Source organism: Cyclospora cayetanensis, unplaced genomic scaffold, assembly GCF_002999335.1.
Source record: "Cyclospora cayetanensis isolate NF1_C8 unplaced genomic scaffold, CcayRef3 CcayRef3_contig_193, whole genome shotgun sequence".
Lineage (NCBI taxonomy): Eukaryota > Apicomplexa > Conoidasida > Eucoccidiorida > Eimeriidae > Cyclospora > Cyclospora cayetanensis.
In genome coordinates this window covers 38813-58851 of record NW_020312140.1, presented here as the reverse complement: position 1 = coordinate 58851, position 20039 = coordinate 38813, and the positions used below count along the sequence as shown (strand labels likewise).

At 54.4% G+C, this 20039-nt stretch overlaps 2 protein-coding genes across 2 annotated transcripts; both read right to left on the bottom strand.

The window, feature by feature from the left end:
- Positions 1 to 777: 777 nt before the first annotated feature.
- On the bottom strand, positions 778 to 6839 carry LOC34618473 (2',5'-phosphodiesterase 12; the record flags this gene model as incomplete). Its single annotated transcript, XM_026337608.1, has 15 exons — positions 778 to 897; positions 1119 to 1366; positions 1602 to 1782; positions 2041 to 2163; positions 2535 to 2594; positions 2742 to 2843; positions 3292 to 3400; positions 3627 to 3891; positions 4511 to 4559; positions 4687 to 4726; positions 5082 to 5144; positions 5605 to 5862; positions 6221 to 6335; positions 6572 to 6644; positions 6696 to 6839. Coding segments are annotated over 15 exons (1950 nt in total), but the record flags the coding sequence as incomplete, so codon positions are not given.
- A 3046-nt stretch (positions 6840 to 9885) lies between these two features.
- On the bottom strand, positions 9886 to 15230 carry LOC34618470 (39S ribosomal protein L15, mitochondrial). Its single transcript, XM_026337607.1, has 8 exons — positions 15015 to 15230; positions 13051 to 13159; positions 12365 to 12456; positions 12008 to 12183; positions 11574 to 11648; positions 11153 to 11228; positions 10384 to 10551; positions 9886 to 10164 (listed from the first exon to the last, which is right to left on the bottom strand). Exons 1-8 carry the CDS (start codon positions 15228 to 15230, stop codon positions 9886 to 9888), a joined length of 1191 nt encoding a protein of 396 aa, XP_026193392.1.
- Between the last annotated feature and the right edge of the window lie 4809 nt (positions 15231 to 20039).

Sequence of the window (20039 nt, the reverse complement as noted above, 5' to 3'; positions counted from 1 at the left end):
CAGTGCAAATAAGACGAGAGCAAAACCTCCCTCTCAACCACTGTCGCTTAGACCAAAGGCCCTGAGCCACCCGGAGACACTTCAGCGGGTCGTACACTGATGGTTCGGAGCCAATCTGCCAAAACAGCAGGCGGCCTCTAAGCTTTCCAAGGACTGGAGTGCAACAATCGAGAGACTCGAGGAAAAGTTTTCAAAGGACGCGCCTGTTCGGAGCCAGGAGAAAAGTATGCAGCACGAAGCCGTTACCACTTTTGCGCGCAAGTTCTCGAGCAGTGGTGGTCTCGACCGGTGGGGTGCAAGAGTTTCGAGTATTGGAAACCTTAAAGCTTGAACTACGTTTTCTCGGCTTGATCAGCTGGGTGGCAGGAAGCAGCGCTCGAAAGAGCCCGGCCATTTGGGCTGGTATCAGTGCTTCTGTCTCTAAATAATAGCGATAGGCTACGCAGCGTGCAATGAGGGGTGGAGACAAAATTGATTTCGCAGGTTAGCCAATTCGCTAGGAGTCCGAATTAAGAGTCTGTGGGTGCTCAGGCTGTTGGCGAGACAGCCAGTTAAAGTGGAATGGCTTGCAGGGCTCCCTGCATCAGCGCGCGCGGGATCTTCATGCCTGGGTAAAGACTGTACAAGGCCGTTGTCTGTGTTCTTTGCTTAGTGAGGCAAATGGAATTGAGCGAGAGCTGGGATGGAGCGCAAAAGAAAGCCCTTCCCAAGAGGCCTCAATGAGATATGGGCACACACAAAATGCCAACTTGAGCCAAACACCCACCATTAGTGCGTTTACTGTTTATACTGGAGATCCGCTGCAATGGAGAGGTGATCTGAAGGGTAAAATTCGCATAGGAGGCCTCCATGCGCATCCACAGACTCAAACGACACTCCAGGGAGAGTCCCTACGACCTGCACCCAAAGCGCACACCTGAAGATCGTGAAGCATCATTACAAGAACCCCAGCGCGTCTGTTGAGCATTGAATTCAGTAGAGCCAACGCCAGATAAAGAGGGCGCTCAGAGCTCTTGTGTGCGGTATGTTGCGTCTAGCGTAGCACTGAGTTGTTCAAAATTTCGTAGAACCGGAGCTTTAAGTCCCATGCTTTTTTGGCGTGTAGGCTCTGGCGTTACGTGAAGCTCCTTGGAGACGAAAACGTGATCAAGTGCCGCTTGGAATCCACAGACAAAATTGGTAAAGGGGAGAGGCGTTGCGGCATAGCAGTCCTTTAGGTGTACAGACGGAGGCAGTTCCAACGACAGTCCTTCAACTGCTGCTGTCGCGTCTGCCGTTGCAGTGGCCTCCGAGTTTGCTGCTGCAGCCGTTTCGGAGTCAAGCACTTCCTCATCACAGTTCTGTTCATCCCAGCTGTACGTCGGCGCTGAGCGCAAAACACTGCAGGGCGTTGTTGCGGCTATGCGTACTCTTTTTGACACAGTTTTCAGCAGCAACAGCTGGAGGAGTCTGGGTACAGGTGTGCTTGGGGGTCAAGCAACAGAGACTTCCTTCTGATAGCCTCTGAGTTGGTGCGCCGATCTTCCTTCCACAAACGCCGACGGTTTGCGGTTCAGCGACGACTACTGCTGCTGCAGGGCATGGTGTAGAGTGTGACTTGCCATGCTCCCAGTCTTTGTCTGCATGCGAAATCTTGGTGTTTGTGAGCAGCCGATGCCCTCCGCTGTCCGCGTCGCAATTAAAATCTCCGCAGAGGACCAAAGAAGCCGATTGGAGGGGTGGTGCGGTGATCAACTCCGAGAGCAGCCTACACACTGCGTATACTTGGAGAATGCGCACGTGCTGCGTACATACAGCTCAAAAACCCCTCCACAGGCACACATATACCTATGCAGATGCAAACAAAGCTGGTGCTCTTGCTGCCGCTGTTGCCACAATGCCCCAAAGCTCAGGGGACAGGAAGGCGACTACAGCGCCACATCAGAAGAGCCGTACAAGTGCTAAAAAGCAAGAGCCGCAAAGGCAGCTACGCTCGCTGCAGCAGTAGCCAATAGAACACGATTACCTGAGGCAGCACCAGCAGGGAGTGCGCTGCCTCACGCTTGCTCGGGGGTGGAAGAAGAGATGGGTGTTGGCGATCAGAAGGGGAGGAACAGTTTCGTTCTTAATGTCTCGCAGAGCTGTCAACTGCAGCACAGTGCCCAGTTGGGGCATGAGCCGTTCCTACAAAACGAAACGCAAAAAAATACTTCGCCAAAGTACAGGAAATCTCCGCCCTTTCGCTCGCTTGAGGCCCCTCTCGCTCTCCCCGTCATGTGTCTTGTCCGCTGCCTCGAAAGCACGACGGAGACGGGCACTCCGCGGATTTTATTGTGCACACCCACACCCCATAGCCTCATGCCGCAAATGCCGTTTACAGCGCAAAGTTTGAAAGGACATTAATCTAAAACCATTGCAAAATCTGACGACCGATGCATGAGCAACATGCAGGCACACGCATTAACAGAGGGGAACAGATATGTATACATATATATATATATATACATAAACACACAGACACACACGTAGAGATGCAAACCAAAAACGTAGCTCACCAAGAGGTCTGGCCATTTACTGCTGAGCGAAGCCCGCAACTCTTTAAACATTGCGTGTTTCTGCAGCATACAAAGATCCAAACCGTTGATGCTAAACCGTCCATCTGCACCGTGCACTTTGAATGCAAGCACCCTGCATCCGCACTTCCCCGCAAGCAGTCGAGCAGAGCGATACGACGCGAGAGGGAAGTTTGGGAGGGGTCTCACAGCGAGTTGTTGAGAGATGGAGAGAGCCTGTGTCTGTAAGAGACTGAAGCGGCTCTTTCTGTAGAAGAGAGCACAGCCCTCCTGAACTCTGCGAGTTTTGTCCTTCAGTGAGAGAATTCCCGAGTAGCCGAAGTGTTGCAACAGGGGGCAGAGCAAGTCTGTGAAGCAGTCTACTGAACTGTGCGCATGCAAATCCACGAACAAACAGCAGCACCAGCGAGGAAGTCAAGAGGGCAGACACACAAGAACAAGGCGCGAGACAAACTGCCCGAGGACAGAGATCACTGCGTCATGTGTGAGAGACATACAGAAGATAGAGTGAAACAGAAAAGATAGAGACTGATATAAACAGAGATAGAGATACAGCGATGGAATATGTAGATATACATATATATATATAGATACCGAGACAGATATAGTAGATAGAGAGATATAAAAAGAGATAGGAGAAAGAGCAAGACATGAACCAAAGCGACCAACCATGGCTAAGCACAGAGAGAGACCTACGCAGGCAGATGAGTAAGGAAGCAATTCCATCGCAATAGCACACAAAAGCACGCGAAGCAGACGGCGAAGAGACAGTGTTGCCAACGCACCATTCTTGCAGACAGTAGATGTCGGCATCCAGCTGCAAGAGCTCCCGACCTAAGAGGGGAGCTCTGAAGACACGAACGTAGAAAGCCGCAGATCCTCTCTCTACAGCTCGCGGGAAACGCCTTTGCGACCTTTTCCTTACAAACACTCAACCAACCTACTCCTGACATTCATGAGACGACAGAGCAAAGCTCGCCAAATGCAGCGCCATCGAAGGCGACAGCCTTCAAGAGGATACTCGCAGCAGCAGCACAGTCTAAAAGGCGACGGCAACAAAAAAGCTCCACACACCGATGCACAAATCGTCTGAGGGGTGCAGGGCAACTGCAGTACATAGAGCTCTCCGCCTGCGGTGTCTGTGCATAACCCTCTGCCAGCAAATTGAATGACACGACTCGAAACGCTGCCTTCTCCTGTGAATTGCGCCGTTCATCCTCTTGCTGCTGTTGCTGCCGGAAGGCTTGCATGCGTTCGCGATGCCAATCGCCCTCAGGCATCGCCAGAACCTTCCCCAAAGAAGCCTTCTGACCGAACTGCGGGAGAGACGGCACGAGTGCTGCAGCCACAACCCAAAAAACAGCTGATAGGCGTGCCTAGCAGGGAAAGAACACCATACGGAAGAGGGAGCCTCACGAGACAGAAAAATGCGATATTTCTACCTCCTGCTGCCGAGTTCTAGCGTCAAGTACTTGCATTTTTGTAGACATCCCTCAGCGTGCAAGTATTGGGATGTGTGTGTGTGTGTTAGTGTTAGTGTGTGTTAATGTTGGTGTTAATGTTGGTTTTAATTGTAGTGTTAATTGTAGTGTTAATGTTGGTGTTAATGTTGGTGTTAGTGTGTGTGTGTGCTAATGTGTGTGTGTGCTAATGTGTGTGTGTGTTAATGTGTGTGTGTGTGTTAGTGTGTGTGTGTGTGCTAATGTGTGTGTGTGTTAATGTGTGTGTGTGTTAGTGTGTGTGTGTGTTAATGTGTGTGTGTTAGTGTGTGTGTGTGCTAATGTGTGTGTGTGTGTGAATATATATATACATACATATAGATAGATATACACATATATATATATATATGCATGCATGCTAATGCATGTAGGATGATGACAGCACCTTGATGTCGATCTGATACCTCCGGCGAGAGTCAGGGGAAAATTCGTCTGCGCTCAGTTCAGAAGTCTTCTCACCTTCGAGCTGCAGACTTCTGCCTACGTCGTCACGCCTCGGAATAAAGACCTGCACTCACAAAGCCGAAAGCTCTTCAGAGCATACTGCAGCAAGCAACGCACGCTGGCGGGGGTACGAAAACAGCGCGCAAACAACAGCAGCGACGGGAAGCCAGCGGTCTAGCCGAAGCACGTACTGGTCCATATCCGGCAGGCTCTGTTGCGTCTGCGTATTGCCTGCAGCACGCCATCAAGTGAAAAAGCCACAGAAAGATGCACAGCCTGCAAAAGCCACGGGAGGGAGGAGAGGGGGGCGATCAGCAGAGGCCAAAAAAGCCAACGAAGCAGGCGACAGGCACAGACGCACAGGGCGATCTACACAGAGAGATTCCACCGAGAAACAGACACGCACAAAGGGCAAAAAAGGGGGAGTGAAAGCAGCAGAGAGAAAAAAGATAGCCGACAAACGGGAGATATCATGACGTGTCCTCTGGAAGAAATCTGGCACTGTGCGCGAGCAGTGCAGTATACGCCGGGGGAAGAGAGAAGGGAGGCAAGACTGCAACTGCATCATCAACTAGAGGCTGCCGACCATCGAAGTTCAAAGGCATCAGGAGTAGCGCCGATCGTTTCCAAGACTGCCAGGACTGGACAGCTGTGCGCATATATAGCCACAACATCGGTGCCACCCGCATGCGCTGCAGAAAAAGCAAAAGCCTGATAGAGAGATGCGCATATACTGCCAAGCGCGAGAGGCCTCCTCGCTGTGAAGTGCGTAGATAGAAATATATATATATATATATGTATATGTATGTATAGCCGCTGCTCTAGTTTTGCCGCAGAAGCTGCGTTTGTTGCTGCTGCGGGCTGCTCTTGAAGATGGCGTTGCTCCAGGCTAACTAAGAACAGCCTTCAAGGTGCTACGGCGGAGATGCAGAAGGCGGTAGAGCGAGGCACAAGGGGGCAGAGCAGATGAGCAGATCGAGAAAAAAGACCACAAGCGCGAGAGAGGCACACGGCGCAGATTCACAGGGGAAGAAGATCCGAGGCGGCACAGAATACTCGACCACAAGCGAGGAACCCCCAAGGAGAATGCGCAAAAAAGGCGGCCTTACTCCGCGAAAAGTTTGTATCGCACCGATACACGCGTCACCAGAGGCGGATTCAGCACTGCGCTAAACCACAAAGGGCTGCATTCCAAGTCTGGCGCTGAGAACTTATTTTTTTCTGACTCCGCAGCATTTGCTGTCTTCGCACTGATTGCTGCCTTTGCAGCGGCAGACGCATGCTCAGGCTCGACGTAGATGAGGAGGGGGGCAGTCTTCAGAACCTCCAAGGCAGCTGCATTGTCACCTACTACCTCACCCGCAGCGCTGCAGCGACCACAAAGGCAGCAGCAGTACCAACAGCAGCAGCAGTACCAACAGCAGCAGCAACAAACGTTCTCAAGAGGGAGCAACGCCCCCCCTAGCAAAACTATAATGCCACAAAGCATGTAGGCATGCGCGACAGCACCTTGCAACAACCTGCCAACCGGAAGCGACACGATCCTTTAGAACAACAGGAGTACCACAAAAGCAGCTGCTACGGCAAAGTGAGAGCAACGCCGCTATATATATATATATGTGTATACGTATACGTATACACATACATACAGATATGTGTATATGTATACATATACAGATATATGCGCACTTGACAGCGAAGAATCTCGCGCTTGGCAGTTCGAGCTTGGCTGCAACTGTCCTGTGCTTTTTCTTCTTCGCAGTCGCACTTTTTTCGCGGGGTGAGGCGGTAGAGAGTGTGCATGAGCATGCCAGCTTCGCGAGCAGCATTCCCAGAGTCTCTGTAGCAGCAGCAGCAGCAGCCGCAGCCGCAGCACACCACCGACAGCAGCAGCATCAGATGCGTTAAGGCAGCACAGCAGCAGCAGGGAAGCATCTGCTCGAGAATTTTCTCGTGCAGACGGTGAGAGAGCTGCCTCCACAACGAATATAGGCAACTGCAGTATGCTGGCGAAGGCTGCTGCTGCTGCCGCTGGGAGCGGTGTTGCCTGCACTGCTTGCTTGCTTGCAAACTGACCGTCTGCAGGCCTGTTCAATGCAATCCGCCTGCCTCTCCAGAGGAGTTGCAGCTTCAAGCGCTCCGACTCTCCCTTGCTGCGGGGAGCAGCGACAGCAGGCTGTTCTATCTGACTGTCGAAGACAGCTGGATCTGAAGGCTTCACTGAAGCAGCATGGCAAGCAGAGACTGCAGCATTTGCTGCCTGGAAGGCCACCTCTCCCGTGAGGTTAATCAGCACGACACCGCCGAATTCTATGGGAAGCATTGCAGCAGGGGCGGAAGTCGCTGCTGAAGGAGACTGCAGCATCTCGCGTTTCGGGCTTGTTGAGGCAGCGCAAGCTGCAGAGGTAGCGGAGACGCGATGAAGGGCACGTCGAGGTGTGCATGCAGCTACGGCGAACAGCGTCTGCTGCTGCTGCTGCCAGCCGAAGCACCTGTTGCTGCGTAGCCACAGCCGAGGCTGCTGTCGCTGCTGCAAGAAGCTTAGGGTGGCAGCAGCTCGCGCCTCAGTATGTACGGATCGCTGCGGATGCTTTCGCGAGACACTGCCTTCAAGGAGATGGAGGAGGAAGGGGGATTGTAGCGGCTGTTGCGTGGTGATGCTGCTGATGCCCCAGCTCGCGACGACGCTGCTACAGCGCTTCGGAGTGAGAGAGGCGAAGGACGGTATGCGGCAGAACCTAGAAGGCGAGAACGAGGCAAGAGAATTCCTTCGAAGAAACAACCACGCAACCATGTACAGAGACCAGAAGCGCATGCTGATGCAGCCCGCCGCTGCCGCTCTCTTTGCGGCGACTGCCGTGAGGCTGCTTGAGCTGTGGATCGCGCTGCTGTGGAGTAGGAAGACGCAAGTTTTCTGCGCAGGTGCTGTGTATTCTACTGCTGCCGCCGCTACGGCAGCGCCTGTTGCGTCTGTTCTGTCCTCCAAGGGGGCCAAAAAGATCGACAGCACAAAGACGAAGACACAATAGCGCTTGTGAAACTCGAACTTGAACGCCTAATTCGTAGAAGCTCCCGCATGCGGCCAGCGGACGGGAGGGGCCCCTAAGGGCCTGCCCTCGCAAGCCGGTAAATAGGCGTTTAATAGTGGCCAGTCATGACATAGGCTCTAGAAATCTATTATTGAGTTTGTGCTGCGATTCTCGCCGTGTCTCCAAAGCCGTGTGTATTCAGGAATGCATTTGTTCTGCCCAGGCATTTCCGGAGGACGAAGGTTCCGAAGGCTTCAGGGCTGCTTGTGCCGATGCATGCAGCAGCCCGTGCCGCTGAAGCGTCTGTTGCATCTGAAACTCCAGAGCTACTCCTGTAAAAACGCATTCCTCGACACCCTCCTCCGTGCACAAAGCTCAAAATCCCGCTGTTGCATTCTTCTGACGCCTCGATCTGCAGGGTCGGACGCGAAGGCTCCCCTCATCAAGCACAAATGTAACCATGCGGCTTCAGTGAACACACGTGCGACCCTCCACAAGCCGTAGGGCTGCCTTTTTGCCTTCGAGACGTGTAGGGATGGCGGCTCTCTTGCGTGCCGCGTCGAGGCATGCTGGCAACAGTTGCTGTTGCAGCAGGGGTTCCTCCCTCCAGCCTAGCAGCAGCTGGCACTATCTGGCCGCGCTCAATGCGGCGACTACACTCCTGCACACCAGCAGTCCCCCCCCCGGACTGTCTGTACGCTTCGTACGTCATTGGGCTCGCAAGGCTGCCTTCGAGAAGCAGCGACGGCTCCCTAATAGGACCCTCAGAGCTGGCAGCTGTGCTGCCCCGCTTCCCACCTGTGACGGCAGCAGCAGCAACAGAAGCCTCCTACGCGGCGGCTCTGCTTCGTACCTAGGAGACTTCTGCCTTCGGCGCTCCGCGAACGGAGGCTTCTGCTTGACCCCCCCTTACCCCACCCCCAGCAATCCAACCCTGCAACAGCAGCAGCACCTGCAGCAGCCTCAGAGGGGAAAGCGACGGAAGCAGCAACAAATCTACAAGAATATTGAACATAAAGACGTTGTAGCCCTCCTCCCAAAGCCGTGGGGTTTGGAAGGACCTTGGGGTTTAGAGTCACACAGAATTGTTCATGGGGGCCCCCCCAGGGGCCCCAAAACTCCGCTCGCCGTCCCACGCCACGAAACACGAACCCCTTAACACCATGATTATACAAGCATGCGTTTGCGAGTCCACGTAGGCTCGTATACAGGCCGGCGTTGATCTGCACATCGATGCACCTCACCCCACGACTCCACACACACACACAGCCTCGAGCAGCCCCGTCCAAAACTGTGCGGGCGAAGGTTCATACTCTGCATTATAATGCTGACCACCGTATCTAAATGTATATGCATGGACATATGTCCATATACATTCACATTCATAAGAGCTGTACGCAACACATACTTGTCGGAGTGGGGGGTATTCAATGCATATGCGTCTCTACAAGTACAAGTATACATATACATACATCACTACGTAGGTCATCTATGTATGCGTTTCCACACGTAACGACGCGTCCAGCCGAGTGCATGGGTATGCCTTCTGTATCCATCAGACTTTTTGGCTGAAGTATTTCAGTTTGGGATTTCGCAGGGTTCGGGAAGGGCAGAGACAGAGTAGTATTCATTCAGGCGTCTATCATTAGGCAGTCCTCCTTTGTATCGTTTCGCCGCACATGCTTTGTCTGGCATAGCCCGAAGCACAGCCTTTAGCCCGTTCTGTGGCGGATAGATTGGCTGGATGCGTCTGCTTCCTCGAGACGTTTCACCTGACTCCCCTTCTGTCTGAAACTGTGGGGCTCAGGGGCCCGTGCGCTATGTAGGGTTTCTTTACCATTCACTACTGTCTGTCTGTGTGCCCTCTCCACTTCGCTCGCGCATCTATTGCTCTCTAGTGCTTGTTCTCCGCCCCCCTCCCTCTGCATCTGTGCGTCCTTGCTTCCCTGGTTGCGTCCTCTCATGCTCTGGGGTTCCTGTGCAATGCACTTACGTGTCACAATTTGCGGTTCAATAGTCTTTTTACGGGCAGCAGCAGCTGAGGCGCACATCTATGATGCGAAGCCTCCCAGTTCAGGAGGCCCCCTGTCAGTTCTTACCGCGATCGCAGGTTCAGCTGATCTCCTGCCACCTAGCCCATTGGCTGGCAAGACGGTCTTTCATTTGTCTGTCTGCTTAGCTTTGCCGTTGGAAGGCACCACCACGACTTTTAAGTCTTGGCTCTTAAGGCCCTTTGCTCTGTAAACCGCGAGGTCTTCTGCATCGGCCACTCGAGGAGGTGCAGCAGCAGCAGCGGCTCCTGAAGGAACGCGTCACGCAGAGTGATGGGGGCCCCTCACGCCTCAGAGAATTAGAGTGTGTCTAAAGCCGTGTGCGTTGAAGCCTAGCCCAGCCAGCTATGCGCTGTGAAGCGTTTCGAGGGGTGGGATTGCTCCTGCCTCCAGAAAGAGAGGCACTGGGTTCACCGTGCAAGCTGGGTAGCTTACCTGCGGCCACTTCGGCCTCTGCCCACAGTTCTTGCAGTTCCCTCTGCATGCGTCTCTCTTCAAGTTCCATCCATTGGGGCTTGATGTACGAAACAACGCAACCCCGAGCCCGCAGCTTCTCGAGAAAATGCACCGCTTCCAACCCGGGACGAGCCTGCGGTACAAACACAGAGATATACACCTTGAGAGAGGAGTCAACGACGCGGGCATGGGTTGCTAAGTAAGGGATAGCGTAGAGCTAGGAGGCCGAATGCAACGGCCAGAGCAGCCAGATTCAGCAAGTGGGGATTTTTTGGGGGGCAGCAACACGCCGTAATCCTGATTTTCCAATTTCAACCAGCACGAAATAAAAATTGAGAAACCCTTTTCGTACGGTCTTTGGGAGCACGTCGAATTTGTACGGCTTGATGTGGGCCCTGAGGTTGATGGGGTGTCTGTACACCACGCGCACTTCGCCACCCACTCTCCGCACCGCGTCAATGGCCGACTGGTCTGCTGACGCCACTTCTATGGAAATGCGGTAGGGGAAAGGGTAATCGTTCTGCAGGCGCACAGAGAAGCGCATCCGAAGGGGGGTGAAGACACAGCACGGAGAGATACACACAGCAGAGGGAGTGAGGGGGAGAAAGAGAGGAACACACAGTGAGGCAGACTGCTTGAAAAGAAGAGAGGGGGCGCACACGCAAGCATAATAACACAAAATAACCAAAAACAAATATTCTGTCGGGCCGAGCAAGGCATGCAGCACAGCCGACAGGGAGGCGGGGGGGAGTGACACAGAGCGAATGCGCATCGTCGGCAACAACAACGTAGCGGGAGAATGTATTCAGAAGCAACGAGAGCACTGCGGCTCAGCCGCACACTATGCAACAATTTTTCACTTATTTCGTTTTGCCAAGCTGGCCTCTGTAGGTAGGCCGTATGCGCTCCTGGCAAGAGCAGTGCCCTCGCCAGACTGCCATCGCCATCGCGTTCTTTTCGCTTAGCTGCACGTCTGGCTAGCTGGCTAGAACCTCGCTACTGAGTAGCTCCCGGCCGTCACTGGCACGCTAGCTAGCTAGCCAGCTAGCTAGCTATGGGGGCAGCTGGCTAACTATCTGGACACAGCCCGACGGCGAGAATACCCCGACTGGAAGACGTACAACGTTGAAGAGGTGAACTCCGTTGCGGACGCGAACGCAGCGTGAGTCGTGCAGATGGCGCTGTGTGATGGGGAATCTGTAGAAAAAGCGCAAGCCACAAGTCGCCTAGTATTAACTCTCGAAAGACACACGCATCCACGGGGAGAAGCAGCGCGTCAGAAGCGAACCCATGGCTGGCAGCAATGCGACAAAAACACACCTAGGGATTTTTCGCAAATGCAGCCCTCCATTTGCGCTGAAGGCATCTCTGTATGTTGCCTGCCCCCTCTCCCCCATACACCCCCTCATCCCCGCCTTCCCCTGAGAAGCGAGGCACACGTTGGCACGTGTGACGGCGGCCTGTGCTGCTGTGTGCATGCACACTTAATGAACGCATGCATGGAGACGTGCATATGCCTGAACGGCAGAGAGGGTCGCCTACCGCGCGTCAAGTCTCCCCTGCTCCAAGAATTGCCGGATCTTTGCCAAATTTAAGGGCTCCCAGCGCTTGCGCTGTCTGCAGATATATATACATATATATATACATATATACATATATATATACATATACACACACATACACACACATACACACACTTCCCCCTCACGCTTCCCGTCCTGATCGGCCTTACACCCGTGCCTCGATCGCGTGATTTTCTCTCGCGCTTCTGAGACGAGATCCCCCTAAGCCGGCAAGGCCCCTCCCCCACCAGAACCTCTCAGAGCACGCCCCCACGCAGCGCGACAGGCGACTGACTTGCCGTTGAGCCGGCTAAGACTTGGTGGCTGAGGCAAGCAACTGCGCTCTCTGTCGGAGGGAGGGCTGTTGCCGTGCTGGCGCATGCCACAAGCCTCGTTTAAGGCCAAGAGACAAACCTGCCAAGCCACGCTTCAGGCCACTTGGGGAGCCGCCTGTAGAGGGGAGTTTTACCCCCCTCGAAAGTCTTGCTGCGAGGCCCCTTGAACCGTCCTTGTTGGTCTCTCTTGAGCCGAATACCCTTCGCGCTGCTCTTGTCGCCTCGCCCTCGTCGGCGCTTCTTCTTCCGCAAGCCCTGAGCCACACGCGGCAGGCTGGTCAGTGGTCGTGCGCTGAAGGGGGGGTAGGAAGGACGGAGGCAGTGCGCTCTCGCCCACTGCCTAGCAGCTGCTACCTGCGCGCCTCCTGGAGGGCTCCGAATCTGCAGATGGGAAGGCGTGGAGGGGGCCGGTTGTTTGGCGTTGAAGGCGGCTTACTGGCTGCCTTAGGTTCCTAGGCTCTATAGGCAACAGCGGCTTGCGCTGAATAGCCGTCCTGCGACTGCGGGGTAAGGCCAGGGTGCGTGTGGCTTCCCCGTCGAGGGCTTCTCTCCACAGACTTCCTCCGCCGTGCGTGCCGCAGGAGATGATGACATCGCTGCTGCAGCTGCTGCTGCTGCTCTCGAAGAGAGCGCCTCTATCTACGAAGCGCAAGCGTCTCCTGCCGCCTCGGAGCGGGGCCGATGAGGCTTCCCCTTCCCCCCCCTTCGCGACGGAGGAGGAGGCTTCCTTGCCGAGCATCCTCCCAGCAGCTCCCGAGACGCCTCGGCCGGTCTGGAGAAAAAAGAGGAGCGCTAAGCCGCACTCAAGGGGGGCCCCCCAAGAAGGTTTGGGGGGGCCCCACACCGGGCTGCGACGGTACGTGCTTGTGCAGCCGTTGCTGCAGCGCCTCGCTGCTAAGGCGAACTCAGCGACGCACGCGGCGTCCCCTGCCAGTGATCCGCGTGCCTTTCCCAGCGTTCCAGCGGCCGCTGCTGCTGAGGGGCATGCAGCAGCAGCGGCAGCAGCAGCAGCAGCAGCAGCAGCAGCAGCGCCTCCTGCGGCAGCAGCCGCTGCTGCAGCTGCATTCTTGGAGGGTTGCAGCAGGAGCCCCCGCAGCATCAGCTGTGGCGAGGAGCTCGCGCCTTCTTCCACGGGAGCGCCGCCTCTTTTTCTCCTTGCAAAGGAAGCCAGGAAATCAGAGAATGCAACGAGGGGGATATGCCCCTCAGCACCGGTGTGCCACTCAGGCCCCTCCCCAAGCGGCCATGTGGGGTTATAAAAGCGGCAGGAGAAGGAGTTTCCCTCAGACAAGCACCCCCAGCGCCAAGCTACAGAAAGGTTCACAGTGCGATTTCCGTGGGGTCTGAATGGACGGGAAGTGGCCCTTTGGCGGGGGAACTCTTAAGGGCCCACCCATGCTGGGGGGCCCCTGGGGCGGGGTGGTGGCCCACCTCCTAGGGGGCCCCCTCCACCGGTGAGCCATTATTGCGCCTCAGTCTATCGGAGCGCACATATTAGTGCTAGGATTCCGTGGAATTCATGTGGAATCCTCTGGCGCAGCAGCTGTGATTGAGTCAGGAGCCGTGTTAGACACACTGCTGAGCGCAGTGCCTCAACTTGCGCAACTCGCGGCAACAAAGCGCTGCCCGATTTGCACACAGGCATCATGAAATGAGGCGGCAGGCATTAAAAGATAGGCCATACTCCATGGTGGGTTCGTTGTCGTAATGCATCGGATAGCGCAGTCGGGGGCTTGGCCCTCGCGCGTCCCTCTTTTGAAAGCATTAGCCTTGCAGGGAGGCCCCTGCGCCTACTCATGGCTGATGCTTGAGTGGCTCACCAAAGACACAGAACGGGTTCTGAAGAGACAAGCGGACTACACAGGCTTCGCGCCTTGCTGGACACACTGACAGGAGATCCCCGCAACAGGGTTTTCTACTACGGAGAAAGCCCTGAGGGTGTGTTTATGTGTGGATTCGATCGAGGACGAACAGCGAGGTGCTCAGATGCCTTTATATTTGATGAGCTTCAACAGAGACCCTGCATGTCTTCTTCTAAGATCTCCGTAGGGTGACACTTACCTCGGGACTCGATAAAAATCCGATAGAAAGTCGTAAAGTACTTCTCACAAGAACGCCAGGTTTCCCTTGCCAGCGCCTCTAAGAGCTCCCGATGTCAGAGCAGAGGGCCTGATAGGGAATGCTAATTTGCATCCTCTACGCACTCCGAGTATCGACAGCTAGTTACTAATAACATCTAGCACCAACACATGCAACGATGTGACTTGTTGTAGCGAGCCAACAGAACTCTGCAGTAAATACCATGTACGGAAATATGAACCGACAAATTGATTCTTACCAAAGTCTTTGATAAAAATACAGCTAATGTAGTAGAAAGTGATGAAATGTTTCCTAGCCTGCTACAAGTCCAGACGGGCCGGAAAACATGGAAGTGTCCGGAGTTCCTCACGGTGTAGCAAGGCTCCCTGAAGCATCGAACACCCCTGAGTCGTCATTAGGAGGCTAGAGGGAGAGGCTCCACGCAAAAGGATGAGCTTGACGGAAAATTAGGCCAGAAAAACAGTAGGGGCCTCATCTCCAGAAGCGTCCTCTCTGTTGTGCTCCCTGAGCCTTTTGTTGGGGACACTCAGCAGCCTCTGAGGACGGCAATTGGAAGTTCTGAAGGTGCGTACTACCGGCTAGCCTTCACTTTGACGCTGTGAAAGAGGTACACTAGTTATCTTATTTTAAGCTTGGTAGAGGATTGATTATTTGGCTTGAATGTTTGCACATGTTTTCCTTGATGGAGAGTAGAGCTAGTGAGCTCAATAAAGTAGGAAGTGACGGTGTTTACCAGCGCACTTTCAGCTATGTCGAGCTGTCTGTGAATGGTCCAGGTGTTTGAAAGGGTGCAGCAATGCCCAAGTACCCTAGCTGGCCCTTTTTTCCTCCCTCATGCCGGAACCCTATGTGGTAACTAAGCAGAGCGAAGGGGAGAGGACCCTGCTGGTTGGGAGGAAGCTCTTAAGCTTTTGATCAAGTGCTCATCGAGTGGGGAAGGAACGTATCTTGATAAGAACACCCTGGAAAGAAGAGGCGCTGCATACGAAGTCACCTGGGGGGCATATTTGTGGAGAACTACCGTTCCACGGACGGAGGAGGGGCGAAGCGAAGCGCGGTGCCTGCTGGTTTTTATCCTCAGGGGAGCCCTGCAGTACTCCATGAGGTGTGAACGGATAGCAAGTCTTCGATAGCGTAAAGGATGGAGGTAGGAAGCAAGCAAAAAGGTCCTCTGCGTTACTTGGCATCCACGATATAGCCATGGGGACTTGTACAAGGGAAGGAAGACGCAACAAACGGGAGAGGGCCCCACACTGACAGAGAAGAAATCCTTAGGATAGGCCTCTCTCCTATGCGCGAGCCTTATCTATGAGCAAGAACTTATGGAGCCGTAATCCCTACACCAGCGAACATCCTCTAGCATCGTGCACCCCTGGGATTGTGAGTGCTTGTGTGCTAGGCTCCTTTACTCTAAGAGCGCAGGGGGAGCTTCTCTCCAGCGTAGAAGCGCATGACTAGGTGGCCCTCTTTGGGGTGGATAGAGGCAACGAGGGTTGCTCGCGGGCGGCATCTCTTGAAGCAAAGAGATGAACCGTTGTCTATAGTGGGGTTGGGGGCGCAAGGATACGGAGGGACTATTTTCACCCTTTAATGCACTTTAAAAATAAGAAATAGGTGACACCTGCTCGAAAGACATTCATGAGGAGCGCTGACCACCGCCTCAATTGAGAGACGGGAACCCTACAGAGGTCCGGCGTAAGCAGGCACACGAGCCATACAATTGATGGCGTGCTCGTTTTTTGTCGGCCCTAATAAACGTGTATATCACTGAAATAGGCAAACAAAACAGAAGCAAATTTAGGACATGCTTTGCAGAGGGCTCTGCATTGCAAGTTTTTGGCGGCAGAACATGGGTGCTTGCGCTTCCGCAAGACTCACCATCAGGCATCCACCGCGCGTGTGAATGGAAGATAGAGATCCATTTCCCAAAGGCCTCTGGGAGCGTTTCTACCAAAGTAGAAAAGGGATTTGTACCCGCTGGAGCGCTTTTAGCCTTTTCCGTGCCTTGTCGGCGTAGGTTGCATCGGTGCTGTCTTCCCCCGCCAGCGAGACCAGTGGAAACCTTCCCGCCACTTGACCGCCCCTGTGTGTGCCTTCCTCAGCCTACAGGCCGCAGCCCCATTCTTCGAATTATATATTCGAGTTTGGCTGCCTGAGCGTTGGCCAGGCGCCTCTGCAGTCTCGAAGGCCTCGCCTCTGGACGGAGAGCTACGCGCTTGCTTCTCAACGCACTGCACCAAACAGTCCCAGGCGGGCGCCTCCGGGCAAAACACAAGCAAATTAGACAGAGAGAGCAAGAAGCAAAGGGGAACACAAGGAATCTGCAGGCGGGAGAGGTACAGACAAGCTTGGTAGGGGAATGCAGTGAGGACTGGAACGAGGGCAGGGGCTTGTTGGGATTTCAGGGCTCATACCACGGGGTGGCAACAAGAGGGTGCCTATTTATCCCTTATGATGAGCAGAATCAATCTAAGCCTTTTTTCTTTGCCTGCTGTATCGGCCTCTGTTCCCGTGTCTCCCTCCTGTTTCTTGCTCCCACACAGGGGTGGTGTCTCCCCTGATTCTGCACCCTCTTCTCTCGAAAGAATCTGTGCGCCTCTGTCTTCAAAAACAGCTGCATCTCTTGACCAATCCAAAGAGTACCCGGAGGCTCAAGCACGCCTTGCGCTCGCGCCAGGTTCATCAGCGTGTGTCCCCAAAACCTCAAGAGTAAGGACAGAGACAGACGCGCGAATGGGGGCGTGCGACACAGGACCAGAGACGCCAACAAGGCGCACAAATTACAGAAGAAAGGAAGAAAGCGCAAGCCGAGAACCCTGCGAGGCAGAAGAAGAGGCCATGCTGCTTGCCGCTTCTCTGCTCTCGCGGGCTGCCCATCGTCTTGAGGTGTTTGGGGCCGAAAAGCAACGCTTCCTTGCGGAGAAGGAGGCGAAAATTCGGAGACAGAGAGAGGCTGCCGAGCGGCGGGAACTTTTTCAGGTGTCTGTCCACACGGCGGCCTCCACGCGCGGCTGCGGAGAGGGAGGCGGACACGGAGATACAGGCGTTGGGGAGCAAGCTGCCACGTGGGAGGCATGGCGAAGGCCCCTTGAAGGCGACAGCTTTCTGGATTGCAGCGAGAATGTAGGAGATAACGATCGCATAGCCGCCGAACCACCAAGGAGCAAGGGGGTCACTTCCTTGCCCGTGCAAGCCTCGAGGCGAAGCACAGTTTCGCCTCCTCCTCGTTGCCTGATTCCTCAGAAAGACGCCTCTGGCCCCTCCTCAAGAAAAAGCCGGAGGCGCTCTGTTCGGTTCAGGGAGGCTGAAGCAGAGAACACGGGGGGACCGCAGGAGGAGCAGGCAGAAGTGCCTGAGCAGAAGACATTCGCAATGCAGTTGCACCACCTCCAGCGCCAGCACTTGAAAAAACTTCACAGGCAGCGCCTCCTGGCCCAGAAGCGGCAGGAAGAAGAGGCCCGAGCTTGTCTTCCTTCAGGAGATACCGTCTACCCTTCCTCTGGTGATCGAGGAAGTGAGACAGCTACTGGCGAAGTAAGCAGGGATGCTAGCGGCAGCAGCAGCGGCCGGTGCTTTACGCGCCACAGTATCCGCCGCAAGACAGCGGCTCTGTTCAAGGAGGGAGTCAGGCAGGGAGTTTTTGTTGGTGCCACTGCTGCGGCGTTGCGGGAACAAATAGGATCCGTGCTGTACGAAAGCCCCAGCAGCAGCGCGAGGGCAGCGGCTGAGGCCAGGGAGTGCACGTTTCGCCCCCGAATAAACCAGACGCACAAGCCGAGCAGAGTAGACAAAATTCCATGGTGGGAAAGGTTGCACGCGGAAGCTCGAAGAATCCTTAAAGAAGAAGCAGCAAGGAACGATCCAGCACGAAAAGAGACAGAGGTAGAGGGGCGGTGCAAGCCACTCCATCCCGACCACCTGTCGTTGCTTCTCGGGGTACCACAGACGTCATTACTTGCCCGGCTCACGCAGAGTTGCGTTGGAGAGAACGCAGGGGTCGTGGGCATCAGAGGCACTGGCGAGATGGTGGGATTTGCCACTGCCGTCCAACGCACCGGCACTTGCAACAGAAGCAACACTGGCATAAGCAAGAACAGCAGCCATAGCACTAGCCGGCAGATGAAGAGGCCCGTAGGGAAGTTTGCTGCCTCCTCTTTCTCCGTATATGAGAACAGCCTCAGGAGTCGCACTGCCGACGACAACAGATGCCGTGTCGGGCAGTTCGCTCCTGCCGATGGCCGCGCCCTCCTGATGAGGTACTTGGGGGCTGAAAAGCATTGGCTAAATTGAGGCAGAAGAGAGTACTACGCCACACACAATGCACCGATAAGTGCTCAGCAGGTTCTCGTGCCAACGAAAATAATTGAAGAGAAAACGAACGGGGCTGGGAGGGGAGGCACGCAGAAGGGCGCTTGGTCGAAAGCCAAGGAGCGGAAAAATATCATTAGAGGCCAAGGGAGGGGTTAGAGGAACAGAGATTTGCTTTCTGCTTGTGAAGTCGGTACAGCTCAAAGGGTATGGACAGAGAGCGAGACACTAACTATTTGTGTCGTTACAATGTACTCCACCATCGAGAGGATTTTTTTTAGAAAGCGATCTTGAGTGCCTTTTAACGCCAGGAGAAAGCAAAGCGTTGTAACTTTGTGGCTGGACATGACGGCCTTTGGCCTAATAATTTGTGTCTGCGACACGGGTGCCGGCGAGCGAGAGGAGTGCTGTCTTTAAGAGCGCCGTTGAAAGGAGTATAATATGCCTCTCAAGCGGGGACTGCAGGGCCTTAGGCGCCTTTAAGGCTGGTAGCAGTGCCTCTCCTGCTGCTGCTTGGCAATTGAGGAAGAGCTATGGCGCCTTTAGGTCCCTAGAGTGTATGCATGGGGATTTGCTGCTCAAGCCTGCTGCCTATTAGAGAAAGTGAGGGAAATAGGGTTCTGGAATTTCTGGGTACGTCTTCGTTTCATCCACAAGGTGCATATGGCTGTGCGCCAAAGAGACCCCCAAAACAGTGATACCCGCAGGTGGTAAAGCGCACATCTGAAGCGGCATCGCTTGTAGTCCTACGCCGCGTTTATATTCGGTGTGGAAGTTTGTCCATCTGTCGCAGACCCCAACGGCTTCATAGAGATCTGTAGCGTAGGGCTCACGTTATGGCAGCACTAAAGGTACCTGGACACATACAGCTTCAGATCGCCTCAAGCATACAAGCGGTTCCGGCACACACGCATCCACAACATGCTGTTTTACGCCTTGCAACGGACCCCCCCACTCGTATACGCGTGTGCGGAGGGTCGAAGGTATTTGCGTAAGATAATGATTGTATTCGTGAATCAGCAATTCTATTTCTACGGGCATGCTGGCTCTTCCCGGCGGAACTCGGTACGATAAGCAGCGAGCAAACAGAATTGTGTGACCGATCGCTTCTGGGCCGTTCTCATAAGAAGCTCCAGCCAAGCCAAACGCAAACGCTGAGCGCCATAAACAAGCTTCTCTAATTCTGTGCCTACGCGTTGGCTGAAACAACCCCACCCCAGTAACACACATTGGCCAAGCCCCAGAGTCACGAGACAGTGTGTGTATCGTGGAGGGCTAGTCAGCGTATCTTTCTCCTGTCCCCCTCCCATTTCTCTTTAGCTCGCGTCTGCTCATGAGAAAGGCTCACCTGATTCTTGCTGAATTCCCAGAACGCGAGATATCCGGGCAGTCCCCTCTACTCGACTCCGCAGGCGTGCCTTCCTTGCTTCGTCCTCTTACCTGCCAGTTCTCTCTCTCTCAACCCTTTTCTCTACCATCTTCAGGACCGCCTTGAAGCTCCAAGGGGTCTCGTGGCAGAGCAGTGTACGTAGGCAGACATCGAGTCAACGGGGAAGAAGGCGAGCTTTCGCACTCTATGGCGTTCCGTCCTTTGATCTTCTTTTGTTTTAGACCATTTCTTTGCGGAATAGCGCCGATAAGCGCAACTCTGTGTGCGAGCTAAAACTCCGTTTAAGAGCCGAATCGTACATGATGCACTCCCT